The sequence below is a fragment of the Glandiceps talaboti genome, chromosome 2 (genome assembly GCF_964340395.1).
Source record: "Glandiceps talaboti chromosome 2, keGlaTala1.1, whole genome shotgun sequence".
Taxonomy (NCBI): Eukaryota; Metazoa; Hemichordata; class Enteropneusta; family Spengelidae; genus Glandiceps; species Glandiceps talaboti.
In genome coordinates this window covers 13,478,328-13,505,996 of record NC_135550.1, presented here as the reverse complement: position 1 = coordinate 13,505,996, position 27,669 = coordinate 13,478,328, and the positions used below count along the sequence as shown (strand labels likewise).

The window sequence follows — 27,669 nt, the reverse complement described above, 5'->3', positions numbered from 1 at the left end:
TAAGCATATATAAACGGGTTATTTGCATTCTAAACTAATTCAAACAAAGCAATAAAATCCATATAAAAGCACTAAATATCCTATATACAAATACAAGTCAAATAAGCACTTTCAAATAGTGCATTCACCACGAGAATGTGCCTCAAAGTTTATTGTATGACAGGGACCTTTCTATTGGGACATGTGGATTGAATGACCATTGCGAGTTGTTGGCCAGTTATAGGTTGTACTAGCCTAAGAAAAGAACAAATGATAGACATATTACAGACCATTATATGGCTGTATGTATTACTAGTTTGTACTGTTATACTTGTAGTTCAATTGGTGACATGATAGTTATGTGTATGGTTGAAGAGATAACATGGTAGCATTATATGCTTGAAGTTGTAACCTTGTCGTGTGTGTATGTTTGAAATGGTAACAGTAGTATGTGTTATATGGTTGAACTGGTAACATTGTAGCATGTATATGGTTGAAATGGTAACACTAGCATGTGTATGGATGAAATGGTAACACTGTAGCATGTGTATGGTTGAAATGGTAACACTAACATGTGTATGGTTGAAATGGTAACACTGTAGCATGTGTATGGTTGAAATGGTAACACTAACATGTGTATGGTTGAAATGGTAACACTGTAGCATGTGTATGGTTGAAATGGTAACACTAACATGTGTATGGTTGAAATGGTAACACTGTAGCATGTGTATGGTTGAAATGGTAACACTAACATGTGTATGGGTGAAATGGTAACACTAACATGTGTATGGTTGAAATGGTAACACTGTAGCATGTGTATGGTTGAAATGGTAACACTGTAGCATGTGTATGGGTGAAATGGTAACACTAACATGTGTATGGTTGAAATGGTAACACTGTAGCATGTGTATGGTTGAAATGGTAACACTGTAGCATGTGTATGGTTGAAATGGTAACACTGTAGCATGTGTATGGTTGAATGGTAACACTGTAGCATGTGTATGGTTGAATGGTAACACTGTAGCATGTGTATGGTTGGAATGGTAACACTGTAGCATGTGTATGGTTGAAATGGTAACACTGTAGCATGTGTATGGTTGGAATGGTAACACTGTAGCATGTGTATGGTTGAAATGGTAACACTGTAGCATGTGTATGGTTGAATGGTAACACTGTAGCATGTGTATGGTTGGAATGGTAACACTGTAGCATGTGTATGGTTGAAATGGTAACACTGTAGCATGTGTATGGTTGAATAGTAATACTGAATACACATATTGTTCATGGTAGCACCAAATTATTGGTATGGCTGAGATGGTACCACCATAGTATATGATACCAATTTAGTGTGCATGTTTTGTGTGGTAGGTTGAAATGGTTAATCTGCAATGTGGGGGGATGGCCGTAATTGTTGATAATTTGTTATTTTTCATAGTAGGGTGTGAAATGGTCCACCTCTGCAGCATATATTGCTATGGTATCAAAATGTGTGTGCATGGAAGTCTGACTAAAAATCTATGCTAAGAATGTGAAGAGATCCTATAAAGCCTAGTTTCAGTTCCTTCACTACAAAAAAATGACAAACCGATGCAGAAAGATATGAAGACACACACAGTCAAACACTGTTAGATTTAAGTACATCATCCAGTATTAAACACACACATCCAAGTGTGTCGTATTCACAGTCTATTTCAGTACATTATATATATATATATACTTTACAAGTCACATAAATCACACAAAGTTTACAGCAGTATAAGAACTGGAATGTTTTACAGAGAGATAGAAACATTATTCACAAATATCATGGTGTCATTTCTATGAACACATCAAGCGGTTGTTGTGTATATTAAAGACAACACAAAACCAACAAATGATTATACATTTGGACCATATCTGATGGTATGCCACTACATGTAACACTGAGTGACAAAAGGCACTACAAATACTATGGTAACGGCACAAAATAGAGTCAGTCATTGTGTAAAGTGTAGTCAAGCATAGAAAACAGAAGACAATTATCTGATGTCTGTCTAGTCACATTGTATGTGATGAGTTGGTGAACACCAAGAGGAAAGGAAATATAGACAGAAACTCGATCATGTTACAATTGGAAATTCTTACCACACTTGATGATATTTGGTTTTCGATTAGAAACAAAATTCTGTCTATTGTATTTTGATTTACATTGTCAAATTCACAGAAAGTTGACACATGCGATGTTTTTTTTTCACCACAATGTAGAGTGAGAGAACTGTGAAAACATGGTACATGTAAATAAAGTATATACCACAGCATACAAAAACAACATAAAACTTGTCGTCATGACAACATAAAAACCTGTTGCCATGACAACATTTAACTGGTTTACTGAAATTTTCAATGTAACATACATTAGCATACACTCATGGGGATATTATGAAGGAGGATTGAACACAAGATGATATGTGGACACACTTCTTCACTATTTGACCTACAGAGTCAACAATATATAGGTTTGTCCTTTAACTTTAATTATCACTATGACAACCGAAGAGAAATCATTGCTTTACTAAAGAAACAGAAAATGATTAATGAACACAATTAATCATTACATTGTATAACTTCAAAGACTAAAAACCCAACTATAAAACTAGCCGATTTTGTACAAAAGATTGATAAAATACTTTCATCTTTAACATCTCAACTTCACAAATTGTTTCTCCTCCAAGTGTTATGTGCTCTGCAAAGGAGACAGTACGGTATGCCTTGTTCATGATCTACTGCCCTCACAGTTCAACTGCCTATAATATATGAGGTAATTTCTGTATGAAGTCATTCCAAACAAAGCAAAATTCTGACCTGATCAAGCTACACGTCAGCTGATAAAATTGGATGGACTAATCTAGCTATGCATGACTCATTATTACCTGACTTGACCTGACCTAACCTGACCTGACCTGACCTAACCTGACCTGACCTGACCTAACCTGACCAGGCAACATGCCTGCTATTATGAAGACCTATGTTTATCGGTGATGCAAATTTTCTTCACTAGATGTATCAAGAATGTTATTGAACAACATTATTTGTTCAGCTGAGGGAAATACAAGTAACATAAGGGGCCTTGTTTTTGCAAGTCAAATGAGTAGTTTGTGGGTAGGAATAACATAACTATACCTGCATAAGAGTAATTTATGAAAACTGGGAAAAATAATGGTGTGAATTTGAAAGTTTTGACTCATATTGCAAGCAGAACCAATGACATAGACACACATTTTTCTTGATGTAGAATGACCAGGGTATAAATTGCATATTTTCTGTTCTAATTTGTGCAACTTGTCTCATGCGGGGTATAATCCAGTTATCTAACCTGGCAGTTAACATTGCACATATAAATATCTATAGCCTAAATTCGCTCTGGGATTACCACGGTAACTCTCATGTATCTGCCATATTTATCGATAATTTTATTTTAAAATAATGGTATTAGAATCTGAAGCAAGATTCTTAAATATCAAATTAACTCAAAGACTGAAATAATTCCTAACATCACAAACATTTTACTGTGCAATACAGCTGTGCTTTGGCGGTAGACAAAAATCAAAGCTGTGGACATTTCTAAATAATTTCAGAGAAAAACTTTCAAATGTCTTATGTCAAGTGGTCATTTTTAATTTCATATAGTATGCATTGATATTGTTTAACACACATAAATAGCATAAAATGAGGATTTCATTTTCAGCCGGGAATGAAAAATCAGGCGTGTCAAACTTTTTTTTTTTTTAACAGACATGACAACAAAAGTTCAGACATGATTTACATAGTATTATTGGGAATATCAGCAGCATTAGAGCTTTCTTGTGTTCCGTCTTGATTGGGCAAAAATATTTTTTTTTGATAGAAGACAGTCTCTGCTTCACAGAAATCGCAAGATTTGGCAAATGATTGTTCTTCAATATTGTAGTTTTTTGTTATTCGTGACCCTGTATTGTGTTATTAAGTAGATTTCACTCCCTTTAAAATGTAGAGAAACGCACTAAAAATCTCAACATATGTAAATCTTCACAAATTTGAGTAGACATAATTACGTTCTTATACTGAACATGAATTCATCGAATGAAAGTTTTGAAAAATTTGAAAAACAAATACTATATTGCTAGGTGGTGGTGTGCCCTCATTAAAAGCTTAGTCTCTAAAAACTACCTAAAATTTGTGACGTCATTAAAAAAAAACGCTTGATGGAAATGTGCCCAGTGTAGGTACAATTTCTAAGTTTTTTGTGTAAAAATGTAATGAAACAAATAACTGGTATCTGGTATGTTTACCAAGATTATCACATATTACGTTTTCATCGATAGTCAAATCTATCTGGATTAGCAAGCCTTTTTATCTCACATCAATTTCCCGTCCAAAAATCAGGTTTCATACTCTGATAGGAAAAATTCTACCCCAAAATCTGTCCTCGTCCCAGAAAGTTGTTCTACGACCTTGGCAACACATTACAAGTCATGTAAAAACACTTGAATAATGATCATATCCTGAAAGTATTCATGTTCTATCTCCATACCTGTCAAACTAAACAGACAAGTACGGCTGTCACTACTGTGTTCCTCCTTTTATAATCTGGATGAGTAAAAAAAAACATATACCACTGATGTAAATCACGTACAGGCTAGTAAAAATGAAAAAAATATTGCAAAGTTTTGAGTTTTTGCAAAATTCACAAGAATTTCAATTTTTCCATAAAACTACTGAATTGTAATATGTTTGTTTCTGTGTACACTTTGTTGTACGTTTTGTGATAGAAACAAAAAATAAAGGATTTTTTTTTCTCAAAATTATTAAATCCATGTACTCCACATCACATTATCTATTTCAATAAACTTTTTTTTTTTTTAAAAAGATCTGATATGAAATGCTATGTCCACCTAGATTTCATTCATGATCTAGACAAATTGACATTAAAAGACTAAAAGTCACATACAGTTTACTTATATCAAACGTCAGTGTGTACACCTGCTGGAGGGGGCACTGCATTGGCAATAAAGTGTGCTGGTGATGCTGGTGGTGTTGTATGTTGGAAGGATCGTCCTGGACCACTGTGTTTGTGTGAAGCCATCATTCCTGGTTTGACAGGGCCTCTACCTTTGAGTTGCGGAGTTACAACAACTCCGCGACTGCCGTGTATCTTATAAACAGGTTTTGGCTGAGTTGTGAGTGGTGAGGGACTGAGCTGTTTGACTAGATCTGGCCCGTATTCAATCTCCCTACTGCTATGACTGCCCACTCTGTGTAGCCCTCTGTGACTGACAGCGTTGTCTGTACTTGTTGAACTTGAACTGCTGTGTCTTCTCTTAGAGTTCAACTGTAGGTTATCAGGTTCACTGTCAAAACTGCTTCTACGTGACGACCCACGGGAAGAAACTCGAGACGAACTCCTCGATGTGGGTAATTCTTGGTTAGGAATAGCGCCATCAGTGGTTGCTGTATTACTATTAACAGTAGGGGTTTGTGAGAAATCGATCAAATCTGCTGTTTCAGCATCCATCAGATTTTGTGGATTATTACTATTACAATCTTGATTGTCATTACTTTTTGATAAATTCTCTAGTGTTTCTTCACCTAACATTACCTGGTTTCCCTTTTCACTTGTACCATTGGCGATGTTCTTCTTCATTTTAGCAGACAATGATCCTTGGAAGGGTTGTATGGTTTGTGTTCCCATGTCCATAGCTTCCACATGTCTGACTGGTAACAGTTTGACCTTTTCTTTCATTTCATCCAGTTCTCTCATTTGCATGGCTTTAGTGATAACGTCAGTGGACACTCTGTCGTAGACCCGTCCTGCTAAGTTTGGTGCACCGTCATCGTTTGGTGTGTATAGAAGGGGTTCGTGAGTATCTTCCTGCTGTGTTTGAAGCTCTTCAGCCATCACTTTGTGAACTCTGTACTGGAGATCATGAGGTAGCTGCAATGTGCAAAAGATTGATCAGACATTATTCTGAATTGTGGCAAATCCAGGTGTGCAACTTTATCAAAGACATATTTGTCTCCCGAAAATAATTTACATTTGAAATCTGATTTTACCATCAGTCAGTCTTGCTTAATATAAGAACAATGTTCTCTGAAAATTACAACAAAAAATTACTGCAAATTTTGATATCAGGTATGTTGACTGATGTCTGCCAAAAAAGCCAAAAATACATTTGTCCTTTTTGCATACGATATTATGTGTCACACAAATACACATTAACATTTCTTCTTGCCAAAATCACTTTCACAACAAAAACAAAAGTTCACCTATCCCATTGCTCCTTGCTTGATGACTAATAGAGATGATGACACAGAAACATGAATGAAAACTGGATAGTCTCAAAAAACTCAACTCATATTTTTTTCAAAAAAATTCTGTAAAGTAGATAATACTTACACTGCTGACTTTATGGGTGAGATAGTTAGAGGAAGGTGCACACTGTAATAACTGTACTGCTAGCTCACAGTCCTTCTTCAGTCGACACTGCCAACAGAAAATACACGGGAAATTACAGGTACAATATCACTTGTCAACTGTGCAACCCATTCATGGGGTGACAACAATCAATCTATCTATCTATCTATCTGTCTGTCTGTCTGTCTGTCTGTCTGTCTGTCTGTCTGTCTACCTAGTGCTAGTTAACTATATATCTATGAAGTATTCTTTGGAAATACAGAATACGGCCATATTACTTTGACCTCTGATTGACCCCACAAAGGTCATTACACTCTTGTTGAGCAGACAAAGGTCACAGCACTATCAACCTCACAAACGTTAATGCATATTATAATTTTTACAATAATTTTTGCTATATACCTATGAGGCTAATGACTTTGTGTAGTCAATTTGAGAGAATTGCTATCTCTGTTTTCAATCTTGGATGGCAGAGAAGTGTGTGCTTTTTAAGTGCTACCTTATCTCTCTTTCAGATCTTGGCTAGCATTGAAATAGCTAAACCATGTGTCAATGTGTTTGGTCTTTCTGAATTGCTAGATAAGTGGACAAGGCATCCAATATTGGTGGTATACAGAGATTGCATGCCAGCTTTAGAAATTGTTACGGCAAATTGATATGTAGTCATAATTGCACTTTTTTAAAACAGTACAACAAAGGTTCCAATAATACTAGACTGTATGCGTCATATATGTTGCTATGGATTAATAAAACATGTTATGAATTTTTCAAATATCACAGTCTAAACTTATATGATCTGTGATAGTGATTATTATGCATTGGTTCCTCCAATCTCAATATCCAATATGATTGTTGAGTAGAAGTGACTGCAGATTCATTGTGAGGCTCACAAATTTTATGTTGATACCCATCCCCGACCCACTAGCTTACTATTCTGAGTTGATATATTATAACACACCTTCATCATACTCTCCTTCCATCTTAGTAACCACTGTCGTCGGTGTTTGCACACGAAAAAAATAGTACTTCAGTGTTGCTGTCTTACAAAAGTTCACCAAAATTTAATTCCAATTACTTGACATTTATAGTTGTACAAATGTGAGAATTGACTTACATTTTCATCTTCTCTTTCATTTAGTTTACATCTGACATCTACAAGTCTACTAGTCAGTGTCATCATTTCTTTACCAAGGTATTGTTTTTCTTTCTCAAATTTGGCGGCCTGAATGGGAAAACAAAAATGACATTTCACTCTGCTGTCAACATAAGAATAGGTTCCGACTTGATCTCATTCACACACATATGCACATGCACATGCACATGCACATTCATGCACACACACATACACACACACAGACACACATACATACATACATACATACATACATACACACACATACATACATACATACATACATACATTATCATACATACACAGACAGACATACATACATACATACATACATACATACATACATACATACATACATACCACACACATGCAAACACACACACATACACATACATACATACCACACACATGCACATATACACACACATCACACACATACATACATACATACATACATACATACATACATACCACACATGCACGCATACACACACAGTGACACACACACACACATACATACACACACACATAAATACATACATACATACAATACAAACATACACACATACATACATACATACAATACACACACAACCATCACTCAGGCTAAAGACAATGTCTCATTGATATTATAACTGACAGTACAAGCAAATACGTACAACTTGTAGCACTTTGTCTTCTAACTCTTGATTTGTCCGTTGTAATGAAGCATGGCTGTCTTCCAACCTGTAACAAACATTATACACACTCTTTATACATGAACACTGTCACTGACACTTAGATACTATGTAACACACAAGTTACCCATTACATAATTAATTCCAACTGCTGTATACACTAAAGTCAGAGGGGTTAAAAGGGGCAATCACTTGAAACATGTACAGGTTATGAGTTCGATAAGAGAGATAGGCTTAAGTGGCGTGACGTGCGACCAAATTTATCAGTGAAGATCTCTCTCATTGAACTCTAACTGACTTAGTAGTCAACCATTGGTTGGTTTGATCGTCAACGGCATGCATCAGAATTGTCACTTTATACACATGGGAGACATACAAATCACAATAGCTTGATATATTAGTACTACAGTTTTGCAAACATTCATTGTTAGCATGTCAATGTGATGGGGAGAATGTGTAATACCATTATTCAACCACTCTCAGAGGGACATTTTTTTCGAGAAATAGAAAAATTGTAGCAAATGAGCTGGGAAGATTTCTATTGGTCGATATATCGGGGTCAAGAGAGGTCAACTTCTAAAGCACTATGATGGTTAAATGGTCAGAATCTGTACATTACTGGTTTGAGATTTGTTGCTGCTATTCATTGTCTGTGGACACGATTTGAACCATCATTGTGTGCCAAACCCAATGCCGAGTTTATTTTGATTCAGATATGTTTTTCAACTAAATCAGCTATTAAAAGAAGCTAAGAGTCAAAATAAATGTGTTGACAGTATTAACCGTAAAACTGTACTCAAAGTTTTGTTTATAGAGAAAAGATACATTATAAATACTCATCATTATTATCATTTTAAATTCAAACAAAAATGTCCATATTTAAATAATTCACATTTGGTATTAATAAATCTGTCTATAAACACAGCACTTAAAATTTAATATCCATATGAATCTACAGCAAATGACAGTTCTAATATCATAATTTATGGTTTGAAAACAGATGTCTGCTACTCTAGTGAAAATTCCTAAATTCATGATATTTTAATCATCAAACAACACAGTGTTCATCAGCTTGGTAGATCTAGTCAACCAAGACAAAACATTGAGCTGCTTGTCCATTACAACCTTTGTACATCAACACACCAAGTAGTTTTTTTCTGAATTGACATAATTTTTCTGTGCATACAGGTTAAAATAATGAGGAATCGTTTTGAAGCTGATGGATTATTTATTACATATTTACTCTGGAAATTATGCAACACTGCAGTTAAAATTTGTACAACTGCCAATGTTTTGATTCTTTTTCCAAACTAAGGTTCGATGTAAAATCGTATGTGAATGTACACTTTTGTGGAATTTGTCGCAGTACACAACTGGCTTTATTCCATTCAATCATGGCAAATAATGTAGAAGTGTAATTATTTTTCTAAATTTCACTTTGCAGTATTATTATTTTTTTTTAACAAATGATATTAAATGATGCCAGTTTATCAACCCTCACCACATGAGATGAAGCTAGTAGATGAATCAAGTATATGTACCAGTAGTTATAAATCATTCAAACAGACTACATGGTCTGCAGACATAAATCAGGGAATCTGATCAGCTATGGTCATACATATTGGAGTTTCTTTAGTACATGTATATGTACATGCCAGCAGGCTAGAAAGAATGTAATAAATCAAACCATGGTATATCAACAATCTTGGCAAGCTGTCATATACTGTCTAGATATCAAAAGGTTACAAAACAAGACTGACAGTTTCAATACTTGTAATAATCCCATTCAGGTCAGAGGTCATAATATGGGACATGCCACACATACATGACCATATAGCATTGTTTTCAAGAACACTACTAACTTATGATACATTGACGACATCATTTCTTTGGCAGGTACAACATTGTACTCTTACTGTAGGCGTAGATTTAGTTGTTTAGAGTCCGTTGGTGGTGATGTTGTCATTAGGGAGTTAGGATTATGCACTTGATATTATTCTCTTGAAAGGTAATAGATATCTTTTTACAGGCAAATTCTACCTCTCAATAATTCATGCCGACTTTTTCTCCACATTTAAAAGTCTTGAGTCTTTGCTTCAGACAGGAAAAATAAAGACGCTAGACACAAGTTTTACATCGTTATTCGTATAATCCACTGTAAGATTCATCTCAACATCAAACATTTACACTTTGACATTTAGTATCCAATATTGTTCCTTTTTGACATGTTATGACTTAAAATCTAGCATTTCTTTACCAAATTTTATAAAGATATTTTAAAAAAAAAATCTAACACAAACTAAAATCTCCAAAATCTAAAATCCTTCATGTGAGTTGTGATCAATAGGTCTGGTAATAAACTTGACATTTTAAAGGTTTTGTCAAATCTTTATGGACATATTCTTGGCAAACTGAAGGCTGACTACAACAAAATAAATTTGGCTGTATACAAAATAAACTTGGCAACTGAAGGCTGACCACAACAAAATAAATTTGGCTGTATACAAAATAAACTTGGCAACTGAAGGCTGACTACAACAAAATAAATTTGGCTGTATACAAAATAAACTCCATGGCAACTGAAGGCTGACCACAACAAAATAAATTTGGCTGTACACAACATAAACTCCATGGCAACTGAAGGCTGACTACAACAAAATAAATTTGGCTGTACACAACATAAACTCCATGGCAACTGAAGGCTGACCACAACAAAATAAATTTGGCTGTACACAACATAAACTCCATGGCAACTGAAGGCTGACCACAACAAAATAAATTTGGCTGTACACAAAATAAACTCCATGGCAACTGAAGGCTGACTACAACAAAATAAATTTGGCTGTATACAAAATAAACTCCATGGCAACTGAAGGCTGACCACAACAAAATAAATTTGGCTGTACACAACATAAACTTGGCAAATATGAATGAATGATATGAAAGCCAGTCAGGACACTGACACATTCAAGGCTAAACTCCATAAACATTACTACTAGGCTTTTTGTGTGCACACCCCCCCCCCCCCCAGCTGTGATATCCGTAAGGAGTTTGGCTAGTATTATATAGATAGATAGATAGATAGATAGATAGATAGATAGATAGATAGATAGATAGATAGATAGATAGATAGATAGATAGATAGATAGATAAATAGATAGATAGATAGATAGATAGATAGATAGATAGATAGATAGATAGATAGATAGAAAGATAGAAATGCAGGTTGACCAAAACAAAATAAATTTGGCTGTACACAACATAAATTGAAATAGTTGTCTTTGTCTGTCAAGTCATCATACATCATACCACAACATGTTACAGACAGTCTCTGACCTCAAACATCACCTGGAAGGATTAGAACGACACAGACAGGAATGGACTTTGGAGAATTTACATTATTGATGGTTATAATTTATCACTGTTATTGGATTCCACATAAATCAGGGATTACTAGTACTTTCAACCATGGCAACACAGAAAGTAGTCGATAAAGGATGTCTGGCTATTGGCATTACGACTGCTGTCTCTCTACTAATTCTTTTTCATAATTTCAAGTGTGAACATAACAGTCTTTCCCACATCACTACAATGTCGTAAGTCAACAGAAGGATTAAAACTGAAAGCATCTGAAATTTAATATGTAATTTTGAGACGTCGTCACATCACGTTTTTGGACTTTGCACAGAGACTAGATTAGGTAGTTTTGTTTTTATTAATTTCCGATATCATGTACTTTCAAGATGCAATCAACTTTTTCCATGAACCTTTGAAAAGAGAGAAATCACAACTGATGACAGCTTGTCATGAAAGTATAAAATATAATTAAAAAATTTGGACAAGTGTTGACAGATGTCTAAAAATTTTATTGATTAATAGTCACTTCACAGATACTGGGAACACCAAAGTTTTGTAGAACTCGCTGACTGTTCAAAGAAAGTCAAATATACAGTTGTAAGCCTAAGTATGGAGAGATGAGTTGGTAGACTGATAAAGCCAACGTATATATAGACAGTCACATGTCTTTAGTACAATGTATGTATGTATGAACACAACAAATACCATAATTTAGCAATAATTACATTAGGTTAGAAATGAACGACTGAAATAGACATTTCCTAATCCATTATCATAATTTGATATGTTATATATGTTGTAATGCTATCTCTGAGGTCATCACCCTAACAAGGATTATCAAAGTCATCAACATTTGTATGCAGTCCTTGTAGCACGGCCCCTTGTACCTTTACTTACTCACTACTCTAGACAGCTTCATTCTTTTGATGTATAGCAGCCGCAGCGAACACAGTAATAAGAGTAGAAACTGTTATGCTAACAATGGCTAGCTGAAGTGTCTCATCACTCAATACCAATGCAATAAATAAAAACACATAGTTAGCACCATTAGGCAAACCAAGATCACCACTTGAACTGTAAAAGAGACAACCATATTTGGGAGTCTTACCTTTTATATCGTTCCTTCATGACTCGAAGTTCCTCCTTACAGTTAGCGAGATCGTTTTCAGCACGCAGAGTACTCTGTAGGTAATCTGTCTCCATCATAGTGATACGATTCTTACTATCAGCTACTCTCTTCTTTAATTCCTCATACTGCTCTTTACTGCAACCACAAAGCTATGAAGGAAAAAAAAACCCAGACAAGACAAATAAAAAAAATTCCTACATCTGATATCTTAAACATAAGATCATCATCACAGCAGTCCTACCGGGTAATAATACCCAGTCAAATGGTGCAGTCTGCACTTGTACAGTTTGATTAATTTGACAACTTAAAACATATATCTTAATAGCTGGTGTGATCTGATTATGCCCTTACTGCAATAGCACGCAGACATGACCTACTCTATAATTCCTCAATTTCAAAGAAGCGCTAGAAGACCATTTTATAATTTATTTACTATAATTTATCAAGTAAGCATCTCATCATGTTGCCTTATGTGATCTAAGATATGAAAAAACATCCCTTTATCCATAGTAGGTTGTCACCTCTATAAGTATGTAGTAAATCTACACATATCTGCATAAAGACACACACATACACACACGTGTACACACATGTGTACACATACAAATGTACACACACAAATGTGCATATACAAGTTCATTAATACATACATTCAAAAATGCACTTACATGTACATACATTTTCAAATACACGATATATATACAGACACACTGCCACATTCACACACACACACACACACACACACACACACCTACATGTATGCAGTCATACATATATGCACACATTATCACACACATATATGTTGCTACACATTCAGATATACCACATACACAAATTACTAAACATTCTTCATAAACATGTACAGTACATACACATAACCCAAACACATACACATATGTACAGAACCATTGTCAAGTTATAAAGATACCCACTAAGATGCAAACTTACACATGCTCTCACACAAAATGCACAGCTCTACAAATGCACTAACTCGTGCACACACACATGTGCACACACATACACACACACATACACATGTGCACACACACAAACATGCACACACACATGCACATGCACACACCCTATCTACATAGACACATACATTCTCCAATCTCATTTATTACCATGACTTCAAATTATATGGTTTCTTTATATTAAGTTCAGTTCGAACCTAGCCCCAACTCACACCGACATGCATATAGATCTACAAGGCATTTCATTTCCTCACTACAGAAAAAAAAAAAAAGCCACACAGAATCTCTTACATGTAACCATTGAAATGAACATAGATGCATTATTGTTTTTTTTTAACATCAATAAAACAACGTGATAACATAACCCAAACACTTGTAATTTATTTAATTATCCGATCATAAAACGAAGACTACTTTTCCTGTCTTGCCTCAAATTGATTCATGGGTCATTCTACTGATAAATATTCCCCTGTGTGTATTCAATCAATACCTAATTTCATTACTCTTAGTGTTGGTCATTATATCTCCTATTAGTAGTTTGCCTACTTTATTGTGTCGGATAGTTTTTAATCAGCATACGTCAAAGTCATCAAAATGAAAAATTACTTGATTGTAAAAAATATGGCATAACATATTCTTATAACCTTTTCTTGTTAATCTATGAAACCAGGAAACATAAAAAGTTCAATCAGGTAAAACCGATTTGCGAATATATACAATAATTTTTTTTTCTCTCAAACTGACAACTTTTGGTAGGGAACTGTAAAGCAAAAGGGGAATGTAGTATACATGTACACGTAATCTCACCACATACAGTAAAATCGACCCCCTCTTATTTTCTTACGTTTTTGAACCCCAATGTTTGAACCCCATGTTTTGCATAATTACTTCCTGGTTATCACTAGAGGCTGTGCAGCCACTGGGGAATAAAAACTTTTAAAAAGGAAATCTCTTACACACGACCAAGTTTTTGCTGTAGCACTGCCAAACAACTGTTTTTTTTGCAAACCTAATTGTTACTTCAAATCTAACAATGGCGTCTGAAGTTCCTACAAAACGTCTTTCCTCTGCATTAACGTTTTTGCTTTCTTTTCAGGGACAGAAAGAAAAATGAGCCTAAGATACCAGGTACTAAAAAAAACACACATAAAAAAAAGATGCGCAACAAATGAAATGAATGTAACATACACAAGGGACAATAAATATTGCCGAAATTTATTTACATCTCAAAGGATGGGTAATCCAATGATGAATAACTGCCTATATACTTGATATGGTTTCTCTTTTCTGATTTATGTATGTGCAATTATGTTATTGCCAATGGTTTGGGGCAGTTGTTCTGTCTGGATTTCCTTTAGAACATTCAGGGGAATAATTGTTTTAATTCATACTACTGCAGGTATAGGATGTTGCTCTTACGGGATAAGAATAAGTGAACACTCATTTGAGGTGGAAAATTTGAATAAAAAAATTCCTACGGGAAGTAATGGTGGGTAGGGGATTAATGTAATTGAGGATAGGTGTTGAATTAATTGAGGGTAGGAGATTGTGAAAGCAATCTGTTTTCAAGAGATTTGATTTCATTCAAAGGAAATATAAAACTGCTTGGATTATTAAAACTTTTCACTACCGGGTATAAGTATTTCATTTCATTTGACCCAACATCATGGTGAGTATCAAAACAACTTCAGAAAGTACCATTTTTTCTCACACCTCCCTAAATAACTAAATTGACAGATATCCAAAAACAAAGTGACGGTAAAAATTTTTTTATTTCCTTAGGATTTAAGTGGAATTAGTCAGCGTATATGAGGCAACACTGGAAAGGAACGACCATCCATCAAAACAGTCTAGAATTCTACAACAAAGTCAAAGACACAAACTACTAAGTAGAGAAATACATCAATGACTGTGGACTTTTTTTTGAGACATACAATAACAAGATATAGTAGAAGAGACATTTCCAGCAGCTTTCTGTATGCCACGAATTCAATTTGATCCATAAATACACACTCAATCACTAGACTGTCATCCTAGCATCATAATTAAATAGCATATTTGATATTCAAAAGCCAGTTGGCTGGGGGACTCGAGAGAATTGACTTTATCTTGCCAATTTATTTGGCATCATCATTTTACGGTTGAGCAGAAACATCTAGATTAAATCAGATAAAAGTTATTTCACAGACAAATGATAAATGGCGCTCACCTCTATTCAAGGAAGTCACAGGGAAAACTTAGGGTAAAAATAACAACAAGCAAAATGCATTTCTATATCTTGCTATGGGGTGGTGAGAACTTGAAAGGGCTTTGTTTCAATCTAAAGGATTACACAGGATTATATTTTTGTTCTGAACCGACCTTTTCTAAGGTTCTGCCAAACAACTGGTTTTCACATCTAAATTTGAATGATAGTCGGAAGTGGACCTTTAAAAATCTTACGAAGTTTGAATCAATATAATTTTAGGAGGTTTTCCTGTAGAATGAACAGTGTAAGCACAAGCAACAAACTAAAGACAGCGGTTACTTTTAATTACAATACAAAAAAAACCCCAGAAAATTCTGATACTGTGTATGTACATGTACACACATATGCGTGCGCACACACACACACACACACACACACACACACACACACACACACACACACACACACACACACACACAGATAGACACACACAGACACAAACACACACACAGATAGACACACACAGACACAAACACTGACAAACACAGACATACAGACAGAAGACAGACAGACAGACAGACAGACAGACAGACAGACAGACAGACACATACACATGTACTTGAATCTTAAACACCAAAAATTTCATGGTTAGAAATAAAAATTTCTCACAGACTACCAACAATAGGAAATTATCATTATGAACACAGAGTCAGTGAGTCCGTCAATAAACATTCATTCGTTCTTGTAGAAATTTCATGTTTTGAATCTTGTATTTATATAAATACATATACTATACATACGGTAATTCAACTAAATTATTTTCTTGCACTTTTTCAAATCCATGACAGTTATTTAGTATGTACTTTTCACCCTGTTCATGTTTGACTTATTACTTCATAGAAATAGTGCAATAGATGAACCAGGAAACGTACATGTACATGTATCATAAAAAAACTTACCACACATTTTTCATAACTGATAAGGCTATTACGGTTCTCTTCTGGAGTACTAGCCATCTTGATAATACTTTGTCCGTAGAAGACGACTTATTCACTTGTAGGATCACTGGCTGGATTGAGGGCTGTCTGTCGGTATGTATACGACTACTCCACTGTTGTACGATCACTGTGTGGATTGAGGCCTATCTGTCTGTACGTATACGACTACTGCACTGTCAGATGATATCACTGTCTACATGTGACATCAGTCAGTAGCTGCACAGAAAGAATGAAAAAAAAAATTGAAGCCACACAGAATTATTCCTATGTTTACTAACACTTTGACAGATAATTTGGACAGTGTGAAAGTTGATGTTATTTTCAACACATCTCACGTTCTGGTTAGGCTCTAACTAAGATGTGGTAATTGTGGCAGCAATGTCATAATCAACCACGACGGAAAGGGTGGGTCAATGAGGATGAACGAACATTGCATATTTGACAGACTAAATGGTTTTTGACTGATTGACACTTAACAGTACACACTACTTCTCACTCAGAAGTCAAAGCATATCAAAATACACACAGTAACATAATACTTCGCCTGGCAATAAGTTGGAAGCTGAACAAGCATGAAACCACAAAACTGCACAATAAATCAACTACATGGATCTACTCTGCACACAACACTGATGAAGACACATACACACATCTAGTGAGAGATGGAAAGTCAGAATTATATATATACGGTTCTCAGTAGATTAACCGAAGGTGTCGGGAAGCCACAGAACTGCAACAAATAACCCAATGCATGTAATGGGTCCTTCGAAATCATAGACACTGGAGAGGGATACATGCAGCCATAAATATCATACACGATTCTCTGAACAGACAAGATAACAGTATAGATTTGTGGTAAACACTGTATATATTGATGTATATGCAGAGACAAATCAATACATGATATAATAGCTACTCTAAAATAGGATTGGTGATTCTGTGAATCTATGAAGTGAGTCAGAGACAAAGAATGGGATAATTATATGAATTATGCATTGATTTAACATACAGAAATAGAAACTGACAAATTTAATAATAACTATCAATAAAGTGGTCAAGTCACATGGCTGAGCTCGCCTTCTAACATCTCATTGAACAATGTGTATTGTTTACAGTTCTCCCAACAAAACAATAATGCAGTCACAAAAAATTTGCAAAACAAAAGAACTTATTATTATGTTTGCTAACTTAAATTGTTATCAACAAATTACATGGTTGAACCTATTCTTCTGGAAAAGAGGTCCCAAGGGGAGACCCCCCATGTGTACGACACTGTTCAGTCAATTTGCCAATTAATACTGTTTGTTGTCTACATGTAACTTGATATAAGACTTTTCACTGAGTAATTCTATGTATCATATCAGCTTTAATATAAAACCAGTAAGTTAAAGGGTACTATGAACATCACCAATAAAACCCCCCCCACCCACCCACCCACCCACCCCCATCATAGTAAATGAACATCAAAATCTAGATTTAAATGCCATGCTTATTTTATCATTTTTATTGGATTTGTTCATTCAGCTGCATTTCCCAATATTATAAATGACGACAAAATCAACACAGTTTCTGTAGTCTTAGTTGTATAGTGTTATCTTGTAAAGATCTGTGGCTTATCTATGACGTACATATTGCTTGCTGGAGCTATCATACACAAAGTTGAAACTACTGGCTTAGTTTAATAAAACAAACTGCTGGTAATTTTCCTGTTCCTGTGTTTATCAGCAAATTCAATGAGCACATTTTTTAAACTAATAAATTATAACTTGAACATCTTAATTTTCATAAAATTTGAAGTTCAAATCTTGTTCAATTATCACACAATGGACAAACATATTATAACAAAAGTGAAAACCACAGAACATGACAAGAATTATTGCAAAGAATTATTGTATTAAATTCAAACACATTTTATAGACAAACTGAGAGTCAATTAAAAAAACTAACTGACATAAGCTAGCACACAATATCACCTGTAGGATATTACAACTATTGATACACCCACATACAAGTCCTTATTCATTTTTTATGACAAAGCAATATATCAACATCAGATCAGATCAAGTAATGTATATGTCGGCCCCTTGCTATAAATACTAACTACTGTGGCAATGTTATTATATACTATTACACTATAGAAAACTACACTGCTTTTCCAAGAAAAATAGATACTATTTTGTATCCTGTTAAGACATTATCTAATAGCAGTTTGGTTTGGGTGACTGGGAATACTACATACTACCATTTGATGAATTCCTTGCACTCTTTTTCCAGGGTTTCCTGTCAAAATCATGGTTGTCTAGTAAGGAAATTAATCCCAATTTTGAAGGATTTTCCATCTTTTTGTTAGAGGGGTTTTAAAACCCTTCGTTAGAAATATCACGGTGTGATTGCCTTTAGTATGCATTAATATATACATACATATCTGTCTTGGCATTGATAGTAATCGTTACATATGGGTTTTGTGGACTGAGGTTGTAGAGTGGAAGCTTAGGGCCCAACTTTAGGAGGGCCAGTAAGCCATGCTATCGAGGTCCAAAAATCCCACATCTGTGCTGCACAGGTTTTATTTAATATATACCACACGCAATGACAAGGAAACATCAATTTGAATCACATAATCATATAAATTGGCAGTGAAATATTATTTTATTTGCAAAACTGTAAAAATAGTGCAGAAATAAACTAAGCCAAATCACTAAGTGAACAGATATTGATAAGCGTGCCACTTGCCATATTCGGGCAAACTGTGCTGGGGGCATGATACCGAAAAGTATTGCCAAGGTTTGATGTGTGTGCTCTCCATAGGAACGAAGCAATACTGGGTATATGATTATTCCACTATAAGTATATACATACATGTACATGTACAAACGTAGTACATTTTACATGCATACATGGAAGTCTATTTCTTTTTATCAGTTTTCAATCTTCACACGACTTCGTACTATGCACCATACACCTCACTGCATGTCAATACACAAATCTAGTAAAGACAAAGATCTGTAAATCTCAGTGCATGTAATAATAGCATTTGACCTCATGTTAGAAGGGTCTAAAATACACCATAGAAGGCTGCATTATTCTCACACATACACCTCTACTATAGTAATGCATGTCTAGCGTGTGGAGTGGAAGTCAGAATGACAACCAAGACATCGAATGATCATTATATTTATGACACACCTAGCTGATCAAATACTATTGTTTTAAATTGTTCAATCTCAAATTTACAAAAACGAATCAAACCTTTTTTGAGTCGATATTATCAAATTACAGGTACATATTATTTGATTAAAACTGCCTTACACTGCCTTGTACTGCGATTACACTTCTATTTAATATTGCATTCATCGAAGTTGTACACTGCAAGGAATCCATGCTGTTACAGAAATGAAAAGTCTTGTTGTCGCCAGTAATCCTCTCGTTTTAACACACAGGTCTATGCTACATGTATTATGTACAGTTAATGGTGCCAGAGGCTGAGTACACGACAGGTTTCAAATTGGATATTCATAACCCAAATGACACTGGTTACTGCTGATAAACTCTTTCAGATTTGTTATGATACAAACTAAACTGTAATGTGTCGATGAGTTCATCACTCCCCCCTCCCCTCTCCCCCTTCCAATCTTGTTTACATTTCTATCTATGACTGTGTTTCACTGTCTCATTAACCACTTGTAATGCTATCAGTGGCAACTGTTTAATTTAGCCAAGCCCCCAATGGAGTAATCAACAAGCCTGTTTGTAGATATTTACATACTATTTACTATATGTAAATTTTGTCACTCTTGCGGGCACATTTACATATTGACTTCATTTGAATATATTCAAGTAGGCTGACATACGTTATCACTCCCCATTGTGACCAATCAAATTAAGTGTATGTTTTTTCAAACCAATCGGTTTGAGCATATAATGTTAACACAATATTAATCATCTGCTGTTGCTAGCAAGTGGTTAAAACAGCTTTAGCAAAACACAGATCATGATGTAAACAGCCTACCCCTTCCCCCCTCCCCTCCCCCCCCCCCCCCAAAAAAAAGAGAACAAATCCTGCTTGATGATAAAGATGCATACAAAGACATCATGCCATCATGTCTAGTACATCAAATTATAACCTATTGACAAGGAAATGGAAAAGGTCATTCTGGTATACAAACTGAATTTACATCTCCCGGTGGACCAAGTATGCTGGCAAATCTATATACTTAGCTGTTACAATATAGTTGATTGATATTGGAAATAAATTGCATATTTACTTAATCAAGTTATTATCATTTTCATCCTGAATGAAATAATTTAAATTTTTTTAGTAACAAATAACGGCTGTTTTTAGAATCACATCTATGCTAACATTAAAAATATGTGTCAAAAAAAAGTCAGTTAGTCATTTAGGCAATTCTTGAAATTCTCAGACTCGGTAGCTTACCACTGTTTTTAGTTACTTTATGTCCGTTGAAAATTACAGCAAACCTTTGCTGTGAACAACTCGATCCTTCTACATAGCTGAATCTGCTGTTAGTTGTACAAGATGGCATTGTGTATGTTGATGTGTAAATGGTGCAAAGAAACAGTCAAGACAATTGCCTTGTTTGTCATCAGCTGGTAAATTTGAGAGATATGATATGATAACATATTTGATCACTAGACTAGAGTCTATCACCATATATGCCTCAACATATATCGGTCAAAATCAAGAACATGCCTTCATTTGTATAAGACATAGTCCTTACTTGATTTCTGTCACTAATAAATAGGTTTTATTACTTAATTTTTTATCCTAAAGGTCAAGGTAAAATACAATGGTACAGAAAGGTCAAATCTTACTATATTGCATTTGCAAGACACACACAATTCTTGTTCGAAACACACACAATCCTTGTTCGAAACACGCACAATCCTGGTCATAAGTCCTTAGCATTTGCCGTTTTGTGCAACAATTTACTCTAAAACAGGACACATCAAAAGATGCATCAGTTCCAGGCAACAAAACAAACACTCCAGTTGAAACCACACCAACTTGTGTCTGCATCAACTCTCATTGACGGAACCCTTGATGTCTTCTGTTTTAGAGTAAATTGTTGCAGAAAACAACCAAATGCTAAGGTCTTATGACCAGAATTGAGGTGTTCGAAACACACTGAATCCTGGTCATAAGACCTTAGCATTTGGGGATTTTCTGCAACAATTTACTCTAAAACAGCACACATCAAAGGGCCGTCAACATGGATTGACAGTTCGGGTAGTCTACACGACGGGTGTTTTCGGTGACCAACACCTAGTACAATTCTGACTCTCCGACGCCCCAGCAGTGGCAGTTGCTCAATCATGGATGGGTGGCCCGTGGGTACCCCAGCTTGTTAGCGAAATTTCATATGTACCCCTTTTCGAGTTAATATTTCAATGAAAAAGAACCACTCTTTTTTGTTTACTGAATCTGGGAGAAAATCACTTCAAAAACCCCCTTTTTCCGAAATCCGGGAGGTTTTACCTTCAACTAGCTCTGGATTTCTACACTACGGGGTTTCGACACGTAGCATATAAATCCAGAGCTATACCTTCAACGACACGACAGAGAGAGTAGAAATGGGGCATCGTACCCACATTCTCGGAGGGTGATCTGAAAAAGTACCCCCTTTTTATGATTCCACTGACCTAGATGGCCAAGAGATGCGAAACATCCATTGGACCGCGACTAAGAAAACAGATCATAAATTGTGATATTGCGATTCTGAAGAGTCACTTACGGTAGCATGCTCGCAGACGGTGTACGAGTTTCACTCAAGGGACGACTTACTCCGTATGCAAGCAGGACTACTATCACGGCAGAGTACCATCTAATTTGGATGAAGAATCATTGAAGTTTGAGCGTTTCATACACCACTTTTTAAAATTTGATGTAGACACTGGACGTACGTACTCTACGAAAAGACACAGCGAGAGAGGGGTTAAAAAGGAGACACGAGAAACATCAGTGGAAAGCGGGATGGTCACCGAAAACACTGGACATCGCGTAGACGTCTACTGACAGCTCGAGCGCTCTCTTCAACGTTGAAAGCGGCATCTTTGATGGTCACAAATGCTTAGCATTTGACAGTTAATGTCAACAATTTACTCTGATCGACAGACCAGAAGTTAGTGTGTCTTAGACACCACACGAAATTGTAACAGTGTGTAAAGCAGGATGCTTTGAAGAAGTCACCTCTGACTAACGCATCTTTTGATGTGTTCTGTGTTAGAGTAAATTGTAGCATAAAACGTCAAATGCTAAGCTCTTATGACCAGGATTCAGTGTGTCTCAAACAAGGACTGTGTGCGTCTCAAACAAGAATTTTGTGTGTCTCAAACACCCAAATGCTAAGGTTTTATGACAAAAAGAGTAGTCTACATGTATGTGTTATGGTTCCTCCTCCATCTAGTGTACAAATATGATATTTGCATTTTTCCATCCACAAACATGAACACTAAAAATGATGTATATTATATAATATTATTATAACCTTCTTCTGTATCATCTCTGCAAAAAACGTCTGAGATATACAAGAAATGGCTTAATTTTGACAACTGACCCTAAGAATCAAGGTCAAACAAAATGTAGACAAAATCTTGCTCTTGATACATGTAATATAGGGATAGACACTTGAATGGAGTCTTATATTTCACTTTTTTAGTGATCATTACCAAATATGGAGGAGATTTGGCCAAATTTGATAATGTTGTGTTCAAAACAGTCTGATCATGTGCATCTGGCTTCTACATATACATATATATGAATATCATCTTTGTGCAAGGTTTCAATGAAATTAGGTTTTGTAGTGATATGGCTGTGTAGAATCTGATGTACAGAACTCATCATAATAGACCCCAGGAAATTAAAAAGAAGTTTTAAGGAACTTTACTTTTGTCAATACAGAAATTGAAGGCAGGCTGGAAAATTAGTCTTTTAGATTATTCAGAAATGAAATACAAAATGTACCAACAGCCAGCTGGTGTCGGTTGTGAGTAAAAATATACCATGCTATGAGAATATATCATACAGTAGTAGTACGTATGAACTTTGACATGTTTTTCTTTGAATAGAATACTAGAAAGTAATTTGTTTATGCTACATCTGTTACACATATGCATCATCATTACAGTCACGTAAAGCTATGCATAATATCTATTTTACGCCTGAAAGATGTAAAAAAAATTCCATCTAAAATTGGAAATCTTTGACACTGTCACAGCTGAATAAATTTAGATTTATTGCAACCTAGGTGTAACATGCATGGATTCCTGAAGGTTTGCATATACATGCATGAATGCATTCATAACGGGCATATATGAAACATGACCGGAGAAGAAAGCATTAGCAAGACCTGTATACAGTATATTCACTGCATTCAAGAAGTATGCATACAAAAATGCATTCGTAAAGACTTGTGTACTTGAATGCATTCAGAAAGGAATGCATACTTGAATGCCTTTGTACAGACCTACTTACTTGAATGCATTCATAAAGACTTGCGTATTTAGATGTAGTTGTAAAGACGTGCATATTTCAATACATTTGCAAGGACTTGCGTACTTTAATGCATTCGTAAGGACTTGAACACTTAGATCGATAGATGCATTTGTATAGACTTGCGTATTTGAATGTATTCACAAAAGCGTACATACTTGAATGCATTCGCAACTGCATTCACATACATGTAAAGATTTGCATATTTGAATGCATTTGCAAAGACATGCGTACCTGAAAGCATTGTAGAGATATGCATACTCGAATACACGCGTACAGACTAATTGACAGCGAGTCCAAAGACATTGCTGTGTATTGTATTATCATATGTATAAACAGCTCTACAGAAAATGTGAAACATATCAAAACTGCTTAAATGAAAACTTGTCACATTTGGATCAATATTACCAGATTACTGACACAGATAACTATGCTGAAACAAAGACTCGTGGTAGGCAGACCAATGACATAAATGTCAAACTTGTCAATATGGAATTGTTAACGCCCAGGAGAAATAAAGAAATGTGTATTCTATTGTTGTGGTCTAGAACTAGAACATCATGTTATCATGATCTCACTGAGAAAGACTATAAAAATGTCTCTGCGTCCAAGCAACTGCAGTCAACTCTGACATACTGATAAAATAGTACCTTGTGCCAGCAATAAACAAGTATAATCTATAAATAAATATAACAATGTATTGATAGACCATGTTTGATTGGAAATTTTGCTTCTAGTTTGACATACACACTTCATATGAAATAAACGGTGGCTTGTTTTACTATGCAAGGCTCCATGTAGTAACAAAGTTTTTTTTTTTTAAGAGTCAAAGAACATCTGATCTTCATTGGGTCCTCAGGACTTTTATACAGGTTCCTTGCACAGTGACATTGATTGTAGATAGTATGATCATTTCAAATAAGTTTGCCCTTCTTTTACAAGATTCTACAATTTACTGGAATACCTGATGGAATTGTAGTGTTGTTAAATACCCCTATTGTTTAGTTCACCTTCCCTCTGGATGACCTATGACCCTGTAACACATGTAGACCTTCAATGATTTCATCCAAGGTCAAAATAACACGTTGGGAGCACTCTAGGCTTTACTCTCACAGACCATAGACAGTGTAATTGTGCACAAGCTAATCAACTTTACAGTGATTAGTAAGTGTATAAACTATGTATACTTCAATATTAAACCATAGACCCTCCACCCAGTCTATGATTAAACATATCCCAACCCCAACTCAAAAGTCACATGAAATCTCAATGCCATATTACAACAAAGCCTACCACCAGGGAAGGGAGAAGAGAAGTTACATGTAATTGGCAAATTTGCAACTTCCCGAGACATCTTCCTTTGAATACAAAAGGATCAGACTTCTCTACTGATGAGACTGTATTGTCTCCGACACAAAGCGCAGCGACGACTGCTGCCTGGACCGGTGGATATTTAAATAGAGTTATGTGGACGAAAATCACTGACACTGGGAGTAGTTCACAATTTTAAACACAAGCTTTCCTCACCTTGAATGATCAATGGACTTTTACCACGAGATTTATTTTAGCAGCATCACAAGGACATTACAGAATAGATCTGTATACAATAGGTCGGAGATGTTATATTGATACGAGATAAAACCTTCCACCAACTTGCGTTAGTTTTTTTAAAGTTCACACGTCACCGAAAATTCTGTGCCCTCCAAACCTAGTACCTGCATGATGCACTTTAGTGGTGTCAATTGGCGTTCTCGTTCTCGGAACGGAAATATCACGTAGAATTGTAAACCGAAGCGAAGAATGTACTAACACTAAATAATCATACATGAGCAGTGAATATCGAAATATATGATTACCTTACCTGTTGGTGAGTCAGCCAGAGCACTGATCTACCTTGGGGTTACTAGTAAACCGCCATCTTGTTGACCTGGTGTTGGACTCCCTAGGTTTACTTACAATAGTCTGTCATGTGTTAATAAACTTGCTGTTCGCAGATATCACGTTTACAACAAATACTGTGACCAGCAAGCGTGTAAAACCCAGTACAGTAGTGATTGTTTTGAACTTTTGGTCCAAAATAAGGAAATGATACTGCCTTCGGTTCTAATCAAGCAATAATCTGTAACGTTTATGAAGTGTTTATACGTTCAATCACAGAGACCAATGAAATGGTGTAGCAATACTTGTATGACTCACAGAGTTTTGTGTAAATACTAAAAGATAGATTAGATTACAGACTGCAGTCGTAGTAAAGTAAAAGTCAGCAGCTCGTATCAGTTACCGTTTTGGAATGAAATACTGTTGTGACGTTTTAGCTTTTTGTATAGTTTACATCAACCGGACGTCCTTTCAATCTGTCCACATTCCATACACATTCCAAATACAAACCAAACATTTGACAGGACAAGCATTGTATGCAAATGAATCCAACCGGTAAATTGTAAACAACTTGTTCATGTATGATATAAAAAGAGGGCGCTATACACCCTATTGCCTAAGCAAACACTTTTTTTCGTAAAAAAACTTGTTTATATTAGCTTTGTCTAAATTAAAAAAGAAAAGACTAAAATAGTTCATTTATACATAAATGTACACATAATGACACTCAATAAAAATGTCAATCAGTTGATATTTTCTTCTTTTTTCAAATATAATGTTACATATTTATCAAGTTTCGAATACTTCCATTACTTTGTTTAATTTCCCTTTATACTAAGTATTACATCACCTACAGTATCCATGACGTCGACCGAGAAATGACATCTAAGCTTACTTACGAGAGGCTTGCCAGAACTATATATGTACGAATTGGCAGTGATAATTCGGACAACATTCTTTGAAAAAGTTAGTAAAAAACTACCCGACAGTTAAATCGTAATTTTTTAATAATCCCACTAGATTTACCAGTAACTTCAGGAGTGAATTATTCATTGACATTTTCCTTCATTTTCAACTTGTTATACTTTATACAAAAGCATGCATGATTGCCTCGTGATCAAAATATGTGTCGACAACCACAATTCAAAACTTGTTCAGTTCATTCTATCTGACTTGTACAATACTATGCATATGGAGGATATGATGCTACCTCTAAGCATGTGCATGGATCAGTACAGGTTTGTATTTTTCAACAACTCACATGCAGGTAAAAATAACGAAACTTTGCGAAAAGTGGCAACGAAATCCCTTCGAGTTTGAAATTACTAGAACAGCTTATCCGATGTTGAATGCTTTTATGGAACAAAATATCATACACGATTTTGGGAACACCGGTGCGCGTAAATACGAGATAAAG

The 27,669-nt window shown here is 35.3% G+C and overlaps 1 protein-coding gene across 1 annotated transcript; it reads right to left on the bottom strand.

Annotated features, from left to right (window-relative positions):
- Window positions 1-4,757: 4,757 nt before the first annotated feature.
- Window positions 4,758-26,645, bottom strand: LOC144451461 (uncharacterized). The gene is made up of 7 exons (XM_078142305.1): window positions 26,236-26,645; window positions 16,826-17,080; window positions 12,684-12,853; window positions 8,201-8,267; window positions 7,524-7,631; window positions 6,392-6,478; window positions 4,758-5,929 (listed from the first exon to the last, which is right to left on the bottom strand). The coding sequence occupies exons 2-7, from the start codon at window positions 16,880-16,882 to the stop codon at window positions 4,958-4,960; spliced, it is 1,461 nt and encodes a 486-aa protein (XP_077998431.1). The 5' UTR covers window positions 16,883-17,080; window positions 26,236-26,645; the 3' UTR covers window positions 4,758-4,957.
- Between the last annotated feature and the right edge of the window lie 1,024 nt (window positions 26,646-27,669).